Genomic DNA, 20,057 nt, shown 5'->3' with positions numbered 1-20,057 from the left:
TGACTTCTGTGGTTTTTAATGTTCTTTAGGGATACTTTCTCATTTTATGAACTTCACAGAATTATTACCAAAATTTTTACTCTTTAGATTCAACAGCTTTCCAAAAAGGAAATAGAAGATCTGCTTCGAAGAGGTGCTTATGGTGCCATTATGGAAGAAGAAGATGAAGGCTCTAAATTCTGTGAAGAAGATATTGATCAGATTTTACTACGTCGTACAAAAACCATTACAATTGAATCAGAAGGACGTGGGTCAACATTTGCCAAGGTAACAGTGAGTGATATTTTATAACTATACTTATAGTGTTCTCTCCTAAAAAAATTTTAACGGTCTTTTACTTTACTATTATTTGAGGAGCACCTACTTAATATTTAAATAAACAGAATTACTCAAAAGAAGTAGGTAATATATTCTTTTCCTTCATTTTTATCTGCTCTCTCATATCAAATTTCACATGTATTCTTATGCTAGTGAAATGGATGGAGTAGGGGTTCATAACTAGAAATGGTTCTAAGTATTAATTAGAGTAGAAGTTAAATTAAGAAATGAAAGAACATACATGTGAAAATTAGAGAAAAATATAAGTAACAGTGTAGGAGGTTAAATCATTTTACATTAACTTATAATAATTTAGAGTACTTAAAGGAGAGAAAGGATTTCTAATTTGATTTTAAGTGTTTAAATGAAGTTTAGGGAGAATAAGATGAAGTTTGTGTATTGAAAATAAATATTATTTTAACATTCCTATTTGGGGAAAACATTTTTAAAATGTACTAGCTGCCTTTACACCCACCCTCTTCCCTTCTTCCCTCCCCCGCCTCCCTGCTGGTAAACGTATATCTTGTGTTCTTCTAAAGAGTTTTTTATTGCAGTATTCTGTCCCACCTATAGTGATTCATACAGATTTCTCCTTCACACTTTATTTCCTTTCTGCATTTTCTTCTTTTGTCCCCTCTCCACTTCCAACCCAGAAGTCTTTGTACATCTTTATGGAGATTAGTGTAGTATGGCAGGTAGTCCAGGTGCTACATCAAAAATAATGGTATCAGTCTTCATATGAAAATTTTCCTCTTGCATTCAGGAAGCAAACTAATGTAATCGTGTTGTCAGGTACTTTACTAAGTGGTAGGAATACTAAAATGAAAGGATTCTAGTCACTGAAAAAGAGTAAAAGAGAAAGTATTAATTCTGCATAAAAAGGGAGAACAACAAATCAAGAAAGTCTTTGCAGAGGAAATACATTTAAGCTGACTCTGGAAGGAAGTTTGAATTTAGTTGTGTTACAAAAAGAGAAAGCCACAGAAATGAACTATATGTTGCTAAACTACAAGGAAGATTTCAAGAACTGTGGTGCAGGTGTGTATGGATGTGCAGAATAAATTAAAATGGAGATGAAATGAAGGTTAGGGAGATTGGACCTAAATTGTGAAAAGCTCAAAAAAATTCCATTTTGAGGAATTTGAACTTGATCGTGAGGCAGTTGAAAAGCTTTTAAATCCCTTCAAGCAGAAAATGGACATAATGGTGTCTGGTTTAGAAATTTAACTCTAGCAGCAGTGTAGAGAATGAGATTGAATTGTGAAAGACTGAAAGTATAGAGACCAGATAAGAGACTTCTGTAAGCTGTGTCGATGGGCTGACCAGAGCAGTGGAGACCCATTTGAATCAACAGGAATTGATGAGCAGTTAGAAATTTGTGGAAGGAGGTGTCAAAAATAACTTTAATGTAAATTTCTAGCCCTATTTCTGGTGTCATTAAAGTAAAATAGAGAATGCAGAAGAGGAAGTTTATATGGAGAAGACAAAATATTGGAGCTGCTATATTTGTGACATTTATAGGGCATCCAAGCAGAGATATCCAGGAGAGTTGCCTAAGTTACAGATACAGATTTGGGAGTCAATAGAGAACAAAGCAGAAGAAAGTAGTGTTGTGGAAACAAGAAATACTGTAGAAGTATAAGGTTAAGAAGTAAAACTAGTCATGATTGGTTAGATATACCCTGGGTCTAGCTTCTTTCCTGGGAATCTTGTTTCCTTTGGATTCCTTACTCAAGTTGTCAACGTACTATGTACACACTTTGTATTTTCCCCCTCTTGCCTGAAATTATCTGAAGTTTAGTTAATTTAACCAAAAGGTATTAGTCATAGAAATGACCTTTGTTAGTTAAACTAAGCATAGGGATATTCTCCTTAATTATTTTTTAATTAATGAAGGCATATCTTCATTTAGAGTGTTAATTCTAATAATCATGAAAAGTCAGAACAGCAAAGACTTGAATTCTGGCTCAGAAGCTTAGTGACCCTGGGCAGTTAACATGGATGAGTTTTTCTTGTCCTGAAAGGAGAACATAATAAACATGCTTGACCTTTTCCTTCCGTACTATAAAGTGCTCTGTGAGTTTTATTTTCCTCAGGTGTCTAATCATAACCAGCTGTACTCTAAGAATGTGAAATACTTAAGCACTTAAGTGTCTATTTTAAACCTTCAGACCAGATAGTAATTGTTGCATTTGAAAAAAGAGCTTACTGAAGAGGTAACACACTACAGTAGCTGAAGAGGTACCTCATACGCCTGCACTTATAATTTTTCATTTCTGTAATTGTGTGGAAATGCCACTGTCTAATGGCATTGGGCATAGTAGGATGTGGCACTACTATGTAGTGGCACCCAAGGCATTAAGTTGGTACTATTTTTGGCTTTTCCCTAGAACTTCCAGAACTTCAGTTCCTCAGTTGTTTTCAGTGGTTTTGGTAACTAATTCCAGTACATGTTTCTTTGCATTTCCAAATAGTTTTTGATAAGAAGCTCCATATATGGAACAGGTTTCCTTGGTGGCTCAGACAGTAAAGAATCTGCTTGCAATGCAGGAGATGTGAGTTCGATCCCTGGTTTGGGAAGATCCCCTGGAGAAGGGAATGGCTACCCACTCTAGTATTCTTGCCTGGATAATCCCATGAAGAGAGGAGACGGGGGGGCTATAGTCCATGGTGTCACAAAGAGTTGGACACAACTGAGTGACTGACACTTTGATTTTCTTCACTACATATATGGAGCAGGGTGCATAATAAGACTAACTAGATTTAGTTAAATATAGTAAACACTTTTGGGGGATATGGGGGGCTGGGATCTTAGTTCCTCAACCAGGGATTGAACCCACATCTTCAGCAATGAAAGTGCAGTGTCCTAACCAGAGGACTGCCTGGGAATTTCCAACACTAATTCCTTGATACCATCCATCAGTTTTTCAGTGTTAAAACTTTCAGTTATCTATTACCTATGTGTAATTTTCTGCATTTTAAAGTTCCATTGAAATGCAAATGAAGATTTTTATCATTTGATTATACCTCAGATAATTAGCCGTTATCCTACAGTCATTCACTAATTATATTCTCCTTTGAAAATCGTTTTATGTGACTATATTCCATTTATTTTCATAGAAGTTCTGTTGTTCAGTTGCTAAGTTATGTCCCATTCTTTGCAACCCCATGGACTGCAGGCTGCCAGGATTTCCTGTCCTTTACTATCTCCCAGAGTTTGCTCAAACTCAAGTGCGTTGATTTTGTGATGCGTCCAAACATCTCATTCTCTGACGCCCCTTTCTCCTCTGGCACTCAGTCTTTCCCAGCATCAGGGTCTTTTCCAATGAGTCAGCTCTTTCCTTCAGGTGGCCAAAGTATTGGAGCTTCATCTTCAGCATCAGTCCTTCCAAGTGAATATTCAGGGTTGATTTCTTTTAAGATTAACTGGTTTGCTCTCCTTGCTTTCCAAGGGATTCTCAAGAATCTTCTCCAGCACCACAGTGCATCAAAAGCATCAGTTCTTCGGCGTTCAGCCTTCTTTATGATCCAACTCTCACATTTGTACATGACTACTGGAAAAACCGTAGCTTTGACTATCTAGACCTTTTTCGGCAAAATGATGTCTCTGCTTTTTAATACACTGTCTAGGTTTGTCATAGCTTTTCTTTCAAGGAGCAAGTGTCTTTTAATTTTGCGGCCACAGTCATCATCCACAGTGATTTTGGAGGATGAAAATAAAATCTGCCACTGTTTAGGCTCTTTTCTTAAAGTATTATATATCTTAACCACATATTTCATTTTTATAAAGCACTGTGATGACTTTTCTCTGAAGCAGCATATCTATTTTTAGGAACTTAAGTTGCAGATAATCACAGTTAGTGAATCACAATGTCAAACTATAATGTCTAAAGTTTGATTTATTTAAAAGATTTTATATAATTTCTATAATATTTAAGAAAATAAATCATTTTTATTTTCTTTTATTCCTCTGTAGTTTCTTAATTTTTGCAGTGCTTATGCAGTATTTTTGTTGTTAGGAAAAGAGTTTTTAAAATAAAAACAGGCAGTGACTCATTTTTCTTTATTTCTCATCTTCTGTATTGCATTTTTAAGGAGACATATCTACTTAAAAATGGGATGGAAATAAAGGAGAAGAAATACCAGAAAATTAACTGTATAGGGCAAATACGTTTAAAATTCTTGTAACCTAATTTCTTTATATTCATGTATTTTTAAAAATCAATTCTGTATCATGTGGTTTTTTTGACCAAAAAGATTTGATACCAGCTTACCCAAAGTTAAATAATTCTTTTGACTTTGCTCGTAAAACTCCAGCCTCTGTTGGTATTAAGCTTTTTGCCATAAGCAGATGCTGTGCTGTGTTTCAGATCATTGCAGTTTGGAACATCCTTTGAGTGTACATGGTATGTATATGCTGAATTCAAATTCTGTCCACAGTAAATATAAGGAGATAAGATTTTAGATATACTTTAATAGATTTTTCCTCTAAGCTTCAAAGGATTTTGAAAAATTACCATTATGTATTTCAGGCAAGTTTTGTGGCATCTGGAAACCGAACAGATATTTCATTAGATGATCCCAACTTCTGGCAAAAATGGGCGAAAAAGGCAGAAATAGATATAGACGCCATCAGTGGTAGAGTAAGTATTTCTGTCCCTTAAAAAAAAAGTTACCTTTTGGAATACTTTATTATTATAATATTTTAAGGTGTTCAACTATGTACTTACTGAAATTTATCTGCATAAATAAATTGATACAAGGCAGTTAAATGATAACATATTTTACTAGGCACTGCTTCAATTTAATTCTTCAGGTACCTGACATGTTAGGTTGTAATACAGGGAGAGTTAAATTTTGGAGGTCATTTATGTCTTAAAATTATAATGTGTTTTTAAGTTTTCTAATTGTCTTCAAATAATGGATTACTTTTATTTCACTCTTTAGCCTTCATTTTGCTTTTTTGGTGTTAGATCTCATTAATCATGATCTAGTCAACTATAAAAGGAGAAAAAAGAAATCAAGAAAGTGGCATTTTCAAATTCTGACAACTAAAAAAATTTAAAATCCGGTTCTGCTTATGTACATGAATCTATTATGCTTAATAAGTATTATGAAATTTAAAGAAAAAAGAAAGTGGCTTTTTAAACTTAAAACCCTTTGGAGTTAAGAAAGGGCCAAAAGCTAACACAGAATTCATGGAACTGATAATATAACTTCACTTCAAAAGACATCTGTCTAATAATTTATAGGAATCAATGTTTGTAAGTCTTACCTACTGTCAAAATAACTGCTAAATGGTTTAAAGAAATTTATATTAAGCATTGATACATGGGATCCATTTTAATAGATAGCCTTTTAAAATGTAAAACTTTATGATGAAGAATAATGTGACTGCCAAATAATCATTACTGTTTATATGTTTTGGAAATATGTATAATTCTGTGTGAAACATTATAAATAAGTAAATTAGAAAAGAGATGTTTATTAAAATATTACTGTTTGCATATTGGCATGTTTATATGCCTAAAAAGTCAATGGCATCTGCAAACCACTATAAAATTAATGAATTAGTGAATTAACAGGATAGAGGATAAATATGACATTTAGCCTTCTTAATTATCAGTACTACCAGAAGTAGAAAAATTATGGAAGAGGAAATCTACTTCATAGTAGAAAAACTATTTAGAACACTTAGGGGTATACCTACTGGTCATGTATGATTTTAATAAAGTGAATTACCAAACTTAATTGTAAGATTTGTCAATTAGAAAAACTATACATTTTAAACTTGAGTTTAAACATAGAAATGCAATCCCAATCAAAAATGTTAACAATTTGTTCATATAACCAAACAAAATCTAAAAATTCCTCTGAAATAATAAATATTCAAGAATATTAAATCAGCTCTTAGGAATCTGACTCGGCAATAATCACATGTTTAATGATAATGTGGTACAGTGATGTACATCACTGCATTGTTCATTTTAGAAAAAAATTAGAAACTAATCAGTACTTTTATATTATCTAATGCACTAAGTAAAAATCATCATGTAAATCCCTAAATACTCACTTAGAGCTCTGAAACAGGATGTGTTAGTCACTAAGTCATGTCCGACTCTTTCCACCAGGCCCCTCTGTCCGTGGGATTTCCCCGGCAAGAGTACTGGAGTGGGTGGCCATTTCAGCCTCCATGGGATCTTCCCCACCCAGGGATCAGGCCCACATCTCCTGCATTGCAGGTAGATTCTTTACCACTGAGCCACCTGGGAAGCCCCCTAAGATAAGATAGTTAATTTCAGAGAGTCAGAGAGAGAGACCAGTACTTACAGTGTGATCTTGGTTTATAATTTTTTTAAAGTATATAACGGTAATACACAGACACTTGTGTATTTGGCCTGGCTCCAGCTAGAGCACACTGTGAAGTAGGTACCATTCTTGTGCTGTGACTAAAATGAATGAGACAGATGAACTTCTGCTTTAATAGGGCTTATAAATTCTGGTGGGTATGTAAACAAATATATAAGATAATTTCTGAGACCAAAGAAAATGAAATCGTAAGATGGTAGAGAATACCTGAAGGAATGGAGATAGCATTAGGTAAAGTGGTCAAGGGAGATCACTCTGAGGGGACATCTGTCCTGAGACTTGAATGATGAGAACAAGGCAGCAATGTAAAGACATGAGAAATAAAATTGCAAGGTAGAGGGAATAGTAGCGAGCCACTGGTTGAAATAAGCTTAGTGTGTTCCAGAAATAGAAATGGCTTTGTGTCAGAACATAGGGAGTTGTTGAGAGTGGTGACAGCTTAGGTCAGAGATGATAGATATGGCTCAAATCAATAGTACCTTATAGATAATCTTATAGAGTAAGGATTTTTTGAATAAATGTATATAAGCATATAGATGGCTCCATAGTAAAGAACTTGCCCTCCAGTGCAGGAGGCACAGATCAATCCATGGGTTGGAAAGATCCTCTGGAGGAGATGGCAACCCACTCCAGTACTCTTGCCTGGGAGATCCCATGGACTGAGGAGTCTGGTGGGCTACAGTTCACAGCGTTGCAAAGAGTTGGACATGACGTAGTGACTAAACAACAACATAGTCATTTAACACTTGTACAGTTATGTTTTCTGATTTATACATTGTTTAAAATTTTTTATATTTTCCAGCAAGAAGTATCATGAAGACAGATGGGTATATATGTTTAAAATGTAAAAGTATATTAATGTATAATAAAGGAATTAAGATATTGAAAGAAATATATAGAGAGCAAAGAATAGAATAAGAACAGGAGAAAATCAATTTATAGGATGTAAATAAGTAGCATTAGAGGAAAAGGAAGTATGTAATAATCATGATTAGAATATTCAGTTAGCATTGGTGAAGCATTTTAATAATATGCTCTATACCAAGTAAACTCCAATTTGTGGTAAATGTATTTTTGAAACAAAACATGAAAAATAGGAAATCTGATTTCTATTTTATCAAATATTTGATGGGAAAACATTCTGAATTAGAAATCACAAAGGAAGTAATTGGCATATTTAAATATATGACAAAAAATTATGTAATGGCAAAAGGTGCTGACTGGTGACTATTTGTAACAGAAGTATATATGAAAGTATTTTTATTATATAAAAGCTGATGTATTATAGCTGATTCATGTTATACAGCAGATACTAACACAACATTGTAAAACAGTTTTTTAAAAAAGCGCTAATGTAAATTGATCCACAGGTAGAAATAAAATCTTTACAGATTATAGGCAAAAAAAACTTGAAATTTACTTGAGAAAGTAAATTTACTTGAGAAAATAAAACTAAGGGTTTTTTTGGGGGGGGGACAGGGGAAGGAATAACTCTTTGTTTTGTTTTTAATTAATTTTTATTGAAGTATAGTTGATTTACAGTGTTGTTTTAGTTTCACATGCACAACAAGGTGTTTCCATTATAAATACATTTTTTTTTCTGGTTCTTTTCCCTTACAGGTTATTACAAAATATTGAGTATAATTCTCTGTGTTATACACTAGGTCCTTGTCAGCTTTTTCTTACATAGAAGATGCCAGTTAATAAGTGTAGAAGGAATAAGAGAGGTGAAAAATCTCAATTAATCCACCCTATTGATGAATTCTAAAATTAGTTTAAAATATAAGGAGAAGCTAAACTTCTATATATCTTTCAAAATATTTATTAATTACAAAAGGAAAACTAGTAAGTTTGCAGTCAAAGAACTTAATAGAGAAGGTTAGTGTCATGAGTCAGAGAAGGCAATGGCACCCCACTCCAGTACTCTTGCCTGGAAAATCCCATGGACGGAGGAACCTGGTGGGCTGCAGTCCATGGGGTCGCTAAGAGTCGGAAACGACTGAGCAACTTCACTTTCACTTTTCACTTTCCTGCATTGGAGAAGGAAATGGCAATCCAATCCAGTGTTCATGCCTGGAGAATCCCAGGGATGGGGCAGCCTGGTGGGCTGCCGTCCATGGGGTCTCACAGAAGTCGGACACCACTGAAGCGACTTAGCAGCAGTGTCATGAGTAATGACATGCTAACATTCTATAACCCATTAAATTCAATGCCCTGTGTACATAACTTACTGTGGGATAGCAGAACCTGCCTGGTCTGCTTCCCCCACTACCCTTTACCCTTTTCTGCTCTAGGACTTGAACAGAGAATACCTTTTCAAGGTCCATTGCTCTTTTCGTCACTTATAATGCCATCTCTTTCTTGGATGCCTAGCAAACTACTTCTCATTCTTGAAAATCTCTTTCAAGAATCACTGCTTTGTAAATCATTCTGCCTTTTTTGTACCCATCTTGTATCATAATGTATTGTATCCTGAAAAGCATTTGTTTACACATTAGTCTGATCCTCAAGACTATCAGTTTCTCCTGAGCAGAAAGCTGTCTTAGTCACAGCTACGCCTGCAGCCCATAACATAGTGCCTAATTTAGAGAAATTGCTCAATAAAGGTAAGTTTGTCAACTTAAGTTGTTTTGAATGAATTAAAGTGCATTGAACGTAGTGAGGTTCATATACTTACTACCTTGCTTGTTGTATATTCAGTTCACTTCAGTCACTCAGTCATGTCCGACTCTTTGCGACCCCATGGACTGCAGCACGCGTATTAGTATGAATCTTTTGGAACACACTGAAACATGATTCCAGATCCATTAAAAAAAAGTATACCCTTTGACCGATATTTGTATTTCTGGATATTTCACTTCTTTGGACTTATCTATAGGATAAAGTATGAAGATTTACTTTAGCATTGTATATTTTAAAAATTGAAGACAATCTAAATTAAATTATGAATTAGGTAAAGAAAATGATTACGATGCATAAATTCAGTTTAAAATATAGTTTATGGTTGTAGAAGCACAATATAATAATTTTCAGATTAATAATAAAGTAATATACCAAATTCTTTTTATCCTATGATTGTAATATGAATTTATGACAAATGGTAATAAGGATTTTAAAGAAATACTAAAAATTTTAAGTTGATTTGGTAGGTCAATGGAATCGTTAGTATTTTCTTTCTTCTGGCTTTATGTAATTATTTTGTCGTTTGTACAGCTTGAAAGGTAAAAATGTAAAATATTGTTAGAAGCACAATAGTAAAAGGACCTTCAAGTAATAGCTGTTAAATTTTACAGAACAGCTTGGTTATTGACACTCCAAGAATTAGGAAGCAAACAAGACCCTTCAGTGCCACAAAAGACGAGTTAGCTGAATTATCTGAACCCGAAAGTGAAGGAGATGAAAAGCCCAAACTTCGGAGACCCTGTGAGCGTTCGAATGGCTATGGAAGAACTGAATGCTTTAGAGTAGAGAAAAATCTGCTAGTTTATGGGTAAAATATTATTTTTAATGTTTACTGTTAGTAGTCTGGTATATAAATTATAGGAAAATATACTATATTCTAGTATACTTTTTGTCTTGTTAGAATCAATAAAATTATTTTTAAAGTATCATGCATTTATATATTTAACATATTTAATAGAATGATGAGTACCTTAAATTTTAAAATTATAAATGTATTGCTAAAGTCAAACTCCTTATTGTTCTCAGATTTGCATATTCAGTAACAAAATGGATAATTTTGTTATCCATTATTGAATAAAATAATACTAGAAATTACCATGATTCTGCATGTTATTCATTGGAGACAAAAAAACTATTAGGTAAATCCTGTTAATGACAAGATGTGTTTTTTGCAGTTTTCAGGCCTTTTATCCATGAGTTATGTTTTTCTCTAGGATTTCATCCAATATTAATGTAAATATACCTTTTTTTAAACAGATGGGGCCGATGGAGAGAGATTCTGTCTCATGGCCGTTTTAAAAGGCAGCTAAACGAGCACGATGTAGAAATAATTTGCCGAGCCCTCTTAGCATATTGCCTTGTTCACTACCGAGGAGATGAGAAAATTAAAGGCTTCATATGGGATCTCATTACTCCAACTGAAGATGGGCAGACACGAGAGCTACAGAATCATCTAGGTAGGAGCATACTTTATTTCCTTTTTAAATTCAGCTCTGGTTGTATAATTAGCACTTAACATAGTACCCTATAAAATACTGAAGTATTTCAGATAATGGTAAAGAACTCTTAATCTTCCCTCTCAGTACAAGTTCCAAGTTGGAAAAGACTAGTCTGAGTTTTATATATTGTTATCAAACATGTATTGGTTTACAAGTTGTTGACCCAATAGTATTTCTTAGAGGTTGTCCATCTGTATTCATGTAGATCTATTTTATCTTTTAAACTCCTGCTTAGTAGTCCATAGTATGGGTATTTCTTAATTCATTTAGCATCTCCTTTAATGATGGACATTTAAGACACTTCCAGTTTTAGACAATTGAAAAACAGGTATCATTGAAGATCCCTGTACATTGCTCGTTGTGCACAGGAACGAATCTTTCACGAAAGTAAATATCAAGAAATGGAATTGCTGAATTACAGCATACATACATCCTTAGCATCTAAAATGTGGTCTGTGAGCCTTTCCCGGGAGCTTTTTAGAAATGCAGAATCTTAGACCACAGACTTACTGCATCAGAATCTACATTTTAACAAGGTCCTCAGCAGTTAGTATGTATATTAAAATTGGGAAACAGTGATATCCATTTAAATTTTTTTTAATATTTTAATTTGACATCAAATGTGGCTATGCCAACTTACAGTCTTATCGAAGGGCTGGAAATTTTTCTTTGTAATCTTTGTAACCTTGCTAACAGAACATTCTTTTTTGCATAAGATAACTGAATTTTCTATAAAGATAAAAAAGATGACTATGCCCTTAAATTTGTGTTACAGTTTTGTTCGCTTTAATCAACAAATACCTGTCAAAGCACCTGTCATGTGCTTCTTTGCAAAGTACTGGGAAAATGAGAAGGAACAACACAGACAAGATCCCTGAGCTCATGAACCTTACATTCTGGTCAGGCAGAGTTAAGACTATATGGACCTTTGTGAGCAAAGTGATATCTCTGCTTTCTAATGTGCCATCTCAGTTTGCCATAGCTTTTCTTCCAAGGAGCAAGTGTCTTTTGATTTTTGTGGCTGCAATTACCATTCTCAGTGATTTTGGAGCCCAATAAAATGAAATTACCTAAATACTTTTAGATTATGATGAATACTGTGAAGGAAATAAACCAGAAACTGAGATCGAGAACAGAAAGCACGTGGTTTAGATTTGGGGTGGTCATTGGGGTTCTATCCCAATAGGAGGGAATGAAATTATTAATGTGAAGAGCTGATTTCTGGTAAAGATGGAAGATTGTGTATTACACAAATATAATTTCATTCTTCCTTAAAACCCAACTTAAATGTCAATAAAGAGGAAAAAATTCAAGGCATTAAGCTTGATGAAGTATACAGGTAAAAATTTTAGTTTCTTAAATAGTAGAAGGGAAGGAAATGGAGAGGGTATCTATAAATCAGTAGTTCACAACCAGACATGATTTTGTGCCCTAGTCTTGCTCTTACTCGGGGTTGTTACAACTTTGAGGATGTTAATGGCATCTAATGGGTAGAGGCCATGAGTGCACAGGCAGCACCCACAGTAAGAAACTGTGCAGCTCAAAATAACAGTAGTGCCAAGATTGAAAAGCCTGCTATAATCTGAAAGAGATTTAAATGTCCTCAGCCAGTTATAATGTATGAGCCTTATTTGGATCCTGATTGAAAGCAGCAGCCCAGGGGAAATTTTTCTGTTATTTTTATTAGATAATTATAAATTTGAATACTAAATATTAAGTAAGTATTACTGCATTTCTTGGGGCTGACATGTTGTAGGGTATTGTAATTATTTTTTTTAAGGAAGTCTTTTACATATGTTAAAAGATACGCAGACATTTATTAGAGGTGATTATTGTCTTCAGTTAATTTCAAAATAGTATTGGAGGTTCAGGAGCAAACATAATATAGATGAAATAAAATTGGCCGTGAATTGATAATGAAGTTGGAAGATAGGACCCAATGCTCTATCGTATTATTCCATCTATTTTTGTGTATGCCTAATTCCATAATTTAAAAATAAATAAGAATAAACCTTTAAAAGTAGACAGGGTGGGAAACAAATTTTGGCATCTTGGAGTGTTAGATAAGTGGTAACTAACTTAACCAACCAGAGAGAACTAAATCTTAGGTCAACATTAGGAAAAGGCAACAACCAGCTGATTTTGCTTAAGAGATTAGCCAAAAGTTTCAGGAGTTTGTGACATCCATGACCTCTGAAAGTGGGTATAAAAGACAGGGGCTTTGATTAAATGTTGTCTAAAAGGGAGATCAGACCCATAAATACCCTCTTCAGCTCCATGTAGCCACGATATGAAGACTGACTGTTTATTCTCTAGAGAAAATAACATAAGGTGTGCATTTCATTGGGATTTGCAACATGGACTTACCAAATAGCTGTTAAATTAATATGTATAATGGACAGTGTCATACTCAAGGAAGAAAACTAAGAAATTTTCCTTGGTTAATCTGACCAGAGCAAAACCTAAAGATAATGACAGGACAAAGCCAGCCAGATTACCCTTCAAAGAGTCCACAGTAATCTTCATTAATTCAGACGGCCCATCAGTTTTCCTTTCATTCTTAAATGTGAGCAAGTAACCAAGAGTATCAGACATCTGAGGAAAGTCTCCAACATGAATGAGAGACTAAAAACAAATTGTTAAAATGTAATTGTAGGAAACAGGCTGTAAAAAGAAAAGTTTTTAAATATTAATATTTGAAAAGATACTTCAAGTATACCATGATTTTGAAAGAAGAGTAAACACACTTTTGGAAAACAGATCTTTTAGCCACAACTTACACTTTTGTAACTAAGGCAGCAAAAAGTAAAGCACAGGGAAAGGTTTGATCTTTTGGTTTTTACATTTAGAAAAAAAATGTTTTGGAACATAGAGGTAATCAGAATGATTAATTAGAGATATTGGGTGTTTGGCAGAAATTGTGTTAATATGTGTGGAGTCATTGTATTGACTTACCTTGTAATTGAGTTAATATTGATACCATTAACGTTTCAAAGATCTCTGTATAGCCTCCACAGACCTCTGAAAGCCTCCAGAAGTTACTTGCATTGTAAAAATGTTTCAAACTGAATATCTTTATACAAATTATCCCTGATTTCATCTGTCCTCATTTCAACAGGCCTGTCAGCCCCGGTACCGAGAGGTAGAAAAGGGAAGAAAGTAAAGACTCAAACAAGCTCATTTGATATACAAAAAGCAGAATGGCTTCGAAAATACAATCCTGAGCAACTACTTCAAGATGAAGGCTACAAAAAACATATAAAACACCACTGTAATAAGTAGGTAGTAGGGTATTTTTAACACAACTCATTAAGAGTTTACTTTTCTGAATTTTAACAATCTTAAAGCATGCTGATTTGGAATACAGAGACAGTGTGGTCTAGGACCAGTCCTAATCCTAATCTTACAGGGTGTCCTTCAGCAAATCATGGTACCTCTTGTGTCACTTTTCATCAACAGAGAGAGAAATAAAACTGACCTCCAAGTGATCTCGTTGTATCTTACTTGGCTCTAAAATAATGATGATTGTGAAGATTTTGGAGAAACCTATTATATATATATATATATGGTAATAATGGGGTTAATTTAATCAGAAGTAATTATTATTATTTCATTATAAAAATTCTGTATACAAATTCTTTTTTAATTTTAACCCCATGAATGAAATTTCTTTAATGATGATTAACGTCTTTTGATTTTTTCCCCTCATTTTTAGAGTTTTGCTTCGTGTAAGGATGCTGTATTATCTAAAGCAAGAAGTCATTGGAAATGAGTGTCAGAAAGTTTTTGATGGAGTTGATGCAAGGTAAATAACATGTTTATATTTAGTTTTTAGCAACATGATGAGGCAAAAGTTAAATGACTAGGAAATTGTATATTAAGTGGCTCTTTATTCAGTGAAATTCACGGAAAGGAAAATCTACCAAATTTAGAGTAATCCTTGTCAATTTGTTGCCTTTCATCAGTAATCTCATTGTTGGCTCTGTCACTGAAAATTATAAGAAGAGTGAAAATAGCAGTAGTAGCAGCTTGCTACTACCATCTGAAGTGAAAGTCGCTCAGTTGTGTCCAACTCTCTGCAACCCCATGAACTATACAGTCCTTAGAAGTCTCCAGGCCAGAATACTGGAGTGCGTAACCTTTCCCTTCTCCAGGGGATCTTCCCAACCCCAGGATCAAACCCAGGTCTCCCACATTGCAAGTGGATTCTTTACTGGCTGAGACACCAGGGAAGCCCTCCTTTCTGGTTGTGGTGGTTAAACAGCTTATTTATGTTTAATCCCATTTGAGATTAATGATCATAAGTTTGAAGTGAGTCATTTGACAGGGCTCATGCGATTTTCTCCAGCAATGTTCAACTGCTTAGTTATAGGCAAAAAGGTAAGTGGATTTTTAGGTTTAACATGAATTGGGGTTGTGTCATGTGTGTAGAACAGAGGGAAAAGCCGGCAAAGAATTTTAGTGAGTACAGTGGTGGACTCAGTTCAGTTCAGTCACTCGGTTGTGTCCAACTCTTTGCTACCCCATGAATCCCAGCACACCAGGCCTCCCTGTCCATCACCAACTCCCGGAGTTCACCCAGACTCACGTCCATCGAGTCGGTGATGCCATCCAGCCATCTCATCCTCTGTCGTCCCCTTCTCCTCCTGCCCCCAATCCCTCCCAGCATCAGAGTCTTTTCCAGTGAGTCAACTCTTTGCATGAGGTGGCCAAAGTACTGGAGAGAATGCTTATTTATAATGAGGAAAGTGGGGGATGAAACTGGGGAAGAGAGTGATGATGGATACTGAGTGGTAAGATGGGGGACACCATGATGAAGCTGGAGAATTATAGTGAAAAGTACCCAAGTTAATTGAGTTGGAAGGAACTGACAGTTGGAATTCAGATTGAAGAGATAATGCTGCTATTGGTGATGGTAAGATTAAGTATATGACCGTGTGCATGTGTGGCTGTGGTAGAGAGAAAAAAAAGATGAATGTAAAGGTCAAGGAACTGAGAGACCAAGTATTGGATGGATCACATGAGGATGCACAAGTCTCTCATTGTAGTAAGAGGGAGGAAACTTAAGTTTTAGGGCTCCTACTACCATATCTAAGCCCTAAAACTGTAATTCTCTAGCTTCATCATGGTGTTGGTGTCCCCATGTTAACCACTTACTATTCATCATCACTTTCATCCCCCACTTTCCTCATTATAAATAAGCATTCTGTAGTCCAGCACTGTACTCACTAAAATTCTTTGCCTGCTTTTCCCTCTGTTCTACATACGTGACACAACCCCAATTCATGTTAAACCTAAAAATCCATTTACCTTTTTGCCTATATCTGAGCAGTTGAACATTGCTGGAGAAAATCACACAAACTCTGCCAAATGACTCACTTCAAATTTATGATCATTAATCTCAAATGTGATTAAACACAAATAAGCTTTTTAACCAACATGACCAGAAAGTTCATTTACCAGTTCTTCAAGAGGACCATTCCATACCTCTCTCCTCAAACCATCTTCCTATCCTACTAGCATCCCCTCCAGTAATGACTTCGGTATATATTTCATGAAGAAAATAGAAACAGACAAGAGCCACCTTCAGTTCTACTTGTCATATGTGTCCCCCTATTTATTCCTTCTCTCGGGATGCCCTAGAAATCTTCCTCCTCATCCTCTTAAGAGCAGCCCTTATGCTTGGAACTCATCTCTTACCTTTTAAAGATTTTACACCTTTGTTTCCTGAATCATCATTTCCCCCACTCTTTACTGAATCATTCTCTTGGCATATAAGCATTCCTTAATATCATTCACTTTAAAAAGAACAAAAAACCTACTATAATATACCTACATCCTTCTAATCCATTTCTCTGCTGTCCTTCACAAAAATAGAGAGCTGTGTGGGTTGATAATCTTATACCTCTTTACTTTGCATTTTCTCTTCTGCCTATTCCAGTTAATCCTATATCTCCACTCTGATTTTTAGTAAGGCCACTAATAACCTAGAGTGTGAAGTTTAGATGTCTCTGAACTTTCTTTATCCCTTCTTGAAATGATGTCTTCAGGAGACATCCATGCTACTACACCCACCTGGTTGTGCTTTTTTCCTCGTTGGTTTTCTTATTTTCCTTTGCTAGCTCTTATTCTTCTAAAAGAGGCTTCCCAGGTGGTTCAGCTTTTAAGCATCCATCGGCTATTGCAGGAGATGCCGGTGCAATCCCTGGGTCAGGACGATCCCGTGGAGTATTCTTGCCTGGAAAATCCCATGGACAGAGGAGCCTGGCAGGCTACAGTTCACAGGGTCGCCAAGAGTAGGATATGGCTGAGAGACTAAACAACAGCAGTCCCTCTGATAGAGCTCTAGATGTTGGATTGGTCAAGAGCTGTGTCCTCAGCTTGCTTTCTTGTCTGTTCTTTCTCCTTAGGTGAACCTATGCAGCCTCATCATATCAAATATAATCTATACATAGATGACTGTCATATTTACATATTCATCCCAGACCTTTCCCCTCAGCTCCACAGTCTAAAGCAGCTGCCTCAAACATCTCCACTTGAAATATCTGATTAACATCTCAGTCTTCCCCTGCATCTTCCAAATCTTCTATCTCCTTTTCTTCCCTCCCCACCTTCCCACATTCGGGCCTTCTGCATCCTAGTAAATCTACCACCCAGTTGCTCTGGTATTATTCTTGATTATTCTCTTCTCCTCAAATCCTACAGGAAGACTTGTTAGTTTGACAAACTATATGCGAAGTCTGAGCACTTTTTCACTCTTGCCTCTGCTGACTCCCCAGTGCAAGCCTCCATTATCTCATGTTTAGACTTTTACAATGGCCTCCTTATTGCGTCTCTTTGCCTCTTCTTTTTCAAGAGTCGTTGGATTTTTTTGTTGTTGTTTTGGCACAGCCCCACGATTTGCAGGATCTTAGTTCCCCGACCAGGGAGTGAACCCAGGCCCCCTGCAGTGGAAGCACAGGGTTCTAACCACTTCTGAACTGCCAGGGAATTCCCATTTTTGCATCTTTTGCCTCTCTACAGTTGGACCTTGATACAGAAGCCAGAGTGGTCTTTGTAAAGCAAAAATCAGGCCAAGGCACTCCTCTTCTTAGAACCTTCTCATTTGTCTTAGAATAAAGACCTATCCTATAGTGCCCTACATAAGTATGGGCCTTCCTCCTCCACTCTGTCCTTCATCCACAATGTTCCTCCAGCATGTTAGGCTCATTCTGTGCTGTTTCCCCAGTGCAATACTCTTTCCCCTCATTTTCCACAGAAGTGCCTGCTCCCATCATGCAGGTCTCAGCTTAGGTTTCACTTCTGCAGATAGGCCTTCCCTGCCCACTCTAGCTAGAGCAGCCCACCGGTCACTGACTATGACTTAACCTTATTTTATCTCATTCATGATGCCTACTAGTATTAAAAATTGTATTTATTTTTAAATTGTATTTCTCCTGTCAGTACAATTTAAGCTGACTGAAGGTGACATCTGCTTTCTGTCTTATTGATGATCATATTCCTAGCCCCAGAACCTGGGAAATAGTAACAATCAGTAAATATAATTTGTTGTTGACTGATCGGCTCCTCTTTTTCTTTGCTCTGATTGAATTCAACCCCTCTGTGATTTCCTAGGAACTGTGATCTTTGAATTATCCTCTTTCATTATTCTCTCCTTCACTGGTTTCTCATTTGGGTTTTATTTGGATTTTAACGTATTCATCTCTCTCACAACATACTCCCTCATTGCCTCCAGGCCTTTGTGTTCTTGAGGCAACATTCTCTTTCCCATTTTCCTCCCTTCTCCCTCTCTTACTACTCAGGTGACCTCAAATCAGCCTCCCTGTCTTCTCAACTGGGTGCCTTGTCACAGCACTCATCACAGGTGTTGAAGAGGTTTTGCAGATACTTCTTCAAAAGGGAAGGGATCTGTCTATCTTATTATTGCCATTGTTAGCATGTAGTGAATACTGTTTAAATCTATTTTGAATGGATAATCTGGCCAGGGGAAGTCAGAGGCTTTATGCAAGAGATTGCAGAAATTAACAACAGGAGTATATGCACCTTATTGTATTCCTTTCCCCAGCAGTTAATGAACACTTAACATGCATATGGCACATTTAAACGATGAGGTATATACTGAGTGCCCTTTACTAGTCACTCCGTCGTGTCCAACTCTGTGACCCCACGGACTGTAGCCCACCAGGCTTCTCTGCCCATGGAATTCTCCAGGCGAGAATACTGGAGTGGATTGCCATTCCCTTCTCCAGAGGAACTTCCCACCCTAGAGCCCTGGTCTCCTGCATCGCAGGCAGATTCTTTACCAACTGAGCTATCAGGGAAGCCTCCTTTACTCTTTAAAAGAAGGAAAAAAACCTTCCACCTCAAGATGTCACAGTTTTGAGCTTAGAGTGCCACCTGCTGGTTTGTATAGGGAAATACAGTATCTGACCCACTTGATAATTCCCCTTTGGGTATCCTGTCTCCAGTGTTCTTTTCCTCTTTTTCCTTTATCATTCTGTGCTTCTGCTTTGATTAATCCTGACCAGGAATGCAATCAAAACTAAATATCTTCTTTAACTGTGTTTTTCCTCATCTGTTTTTCAGCTTTTGCCATATCACAGGAAAACCTCTCTTCCTCTTTCTGCACTAAATTAAAAAATATTGTGATTGTGACACTTCTGTTTTTAAGCAAAATAAGATATAATGAGATGTGCATTTTAGAATGCTGAAAAATGTCTTTCAGTCTCCTGGCAAAACACGAAAAATAAAAAGTGATTTCCTTATGTTTTATTTACTTATAAAACTTATAACTCTTTTTCATTGTCATTGTCTTTTATTTCAACTATATTAGTGCTTAAATATTGGGTTCTTGTGAACCAGACCAGAAACGTTGATCACTTATTTTATATCTGTATGAAAGTTTGAGTTCCCAAAGATAACCAACTTGTAGATGAACTTTTGTCACACAACTTAGGAAACTCTTCATATCTTACATCCATAGTCCTTTGTTAATTTATAAAATTTATGATGCTAAGATGAAGAGATGAAATGTAACTAAATTTTTGGGGGGTTTTTTTATGTGTTGTGTCTTTAAATCATATCTGTGATTCTTTGAAAACTGATAATTCATTAATTTCATAGAGAAATTCTCAAGTAGAATTTTGATTCCCTGGGGTATTATGCTGTGCTTAATCACTCAGTCGTGTC

General features: G+C 35.8%; 1 protein-coding gene across 11 annotated transcripts in view; it reads left to right on the top strand.

Annotated features, from left to right (window-relative positions):
• CHD9 (chromodomain helicase DNA binding protein 9) overlaps positions 1-20,057 on the top strand; it is a 224,888-nt gene that overhangs the window by 174,538 nt on the left and 30,293 nt on the right. For all 11 annotated transcript variants that reach the window (XM_027513586.1, XM_027513587.1, XM_027513589.1 and 8 more), the window contains 6 exons: positions 88-267; positions 4,851-4,961; positions 9,981-10,177; positions 10,627-10,826; positions 13,987-14,146; positions 14,584-14,673. In XM_027513586.1, the coding sequence (XP_027369387.1) occupies positions 88-267; positions 4,851-4,961; positions 9,981-10,177; positions 10,627-10,826; positions 13,987-14,146; positions 14,584-14,673 (938 nt within the window). The remainder of the gene's footprint in view (positions 1-87; positions 268-4,850; positions 4,962-9,980; positions 10,178-10,626; positions 10,827-13,986; positions 14,147-14,583; positions 14,674-20,057) is intronic.

Source organism: Bos indicus x Bos taurus, chromosome 18, assembly GCF_003369695.1.
Source record: "Bos indicus x Bos taurus breed Angus x Brahman F1 hybrid chromosome 18, Bos_hybrid_MaternalHap_v2.0, whole genome shotgun sequence".
In the NCBI taxonomy this organism is placed as follows: Eukaryota; Metazoa; Chordata; class Mammalia; order Artiodactyla; family Bovidae; genus Bos; species Bos indicus x Bos taurus.
The sequence above is the reverse complement of the archived record's forward strand: the minus strand, read 5'-3'. Positions and strand labels throughout refer to the sequence as shown.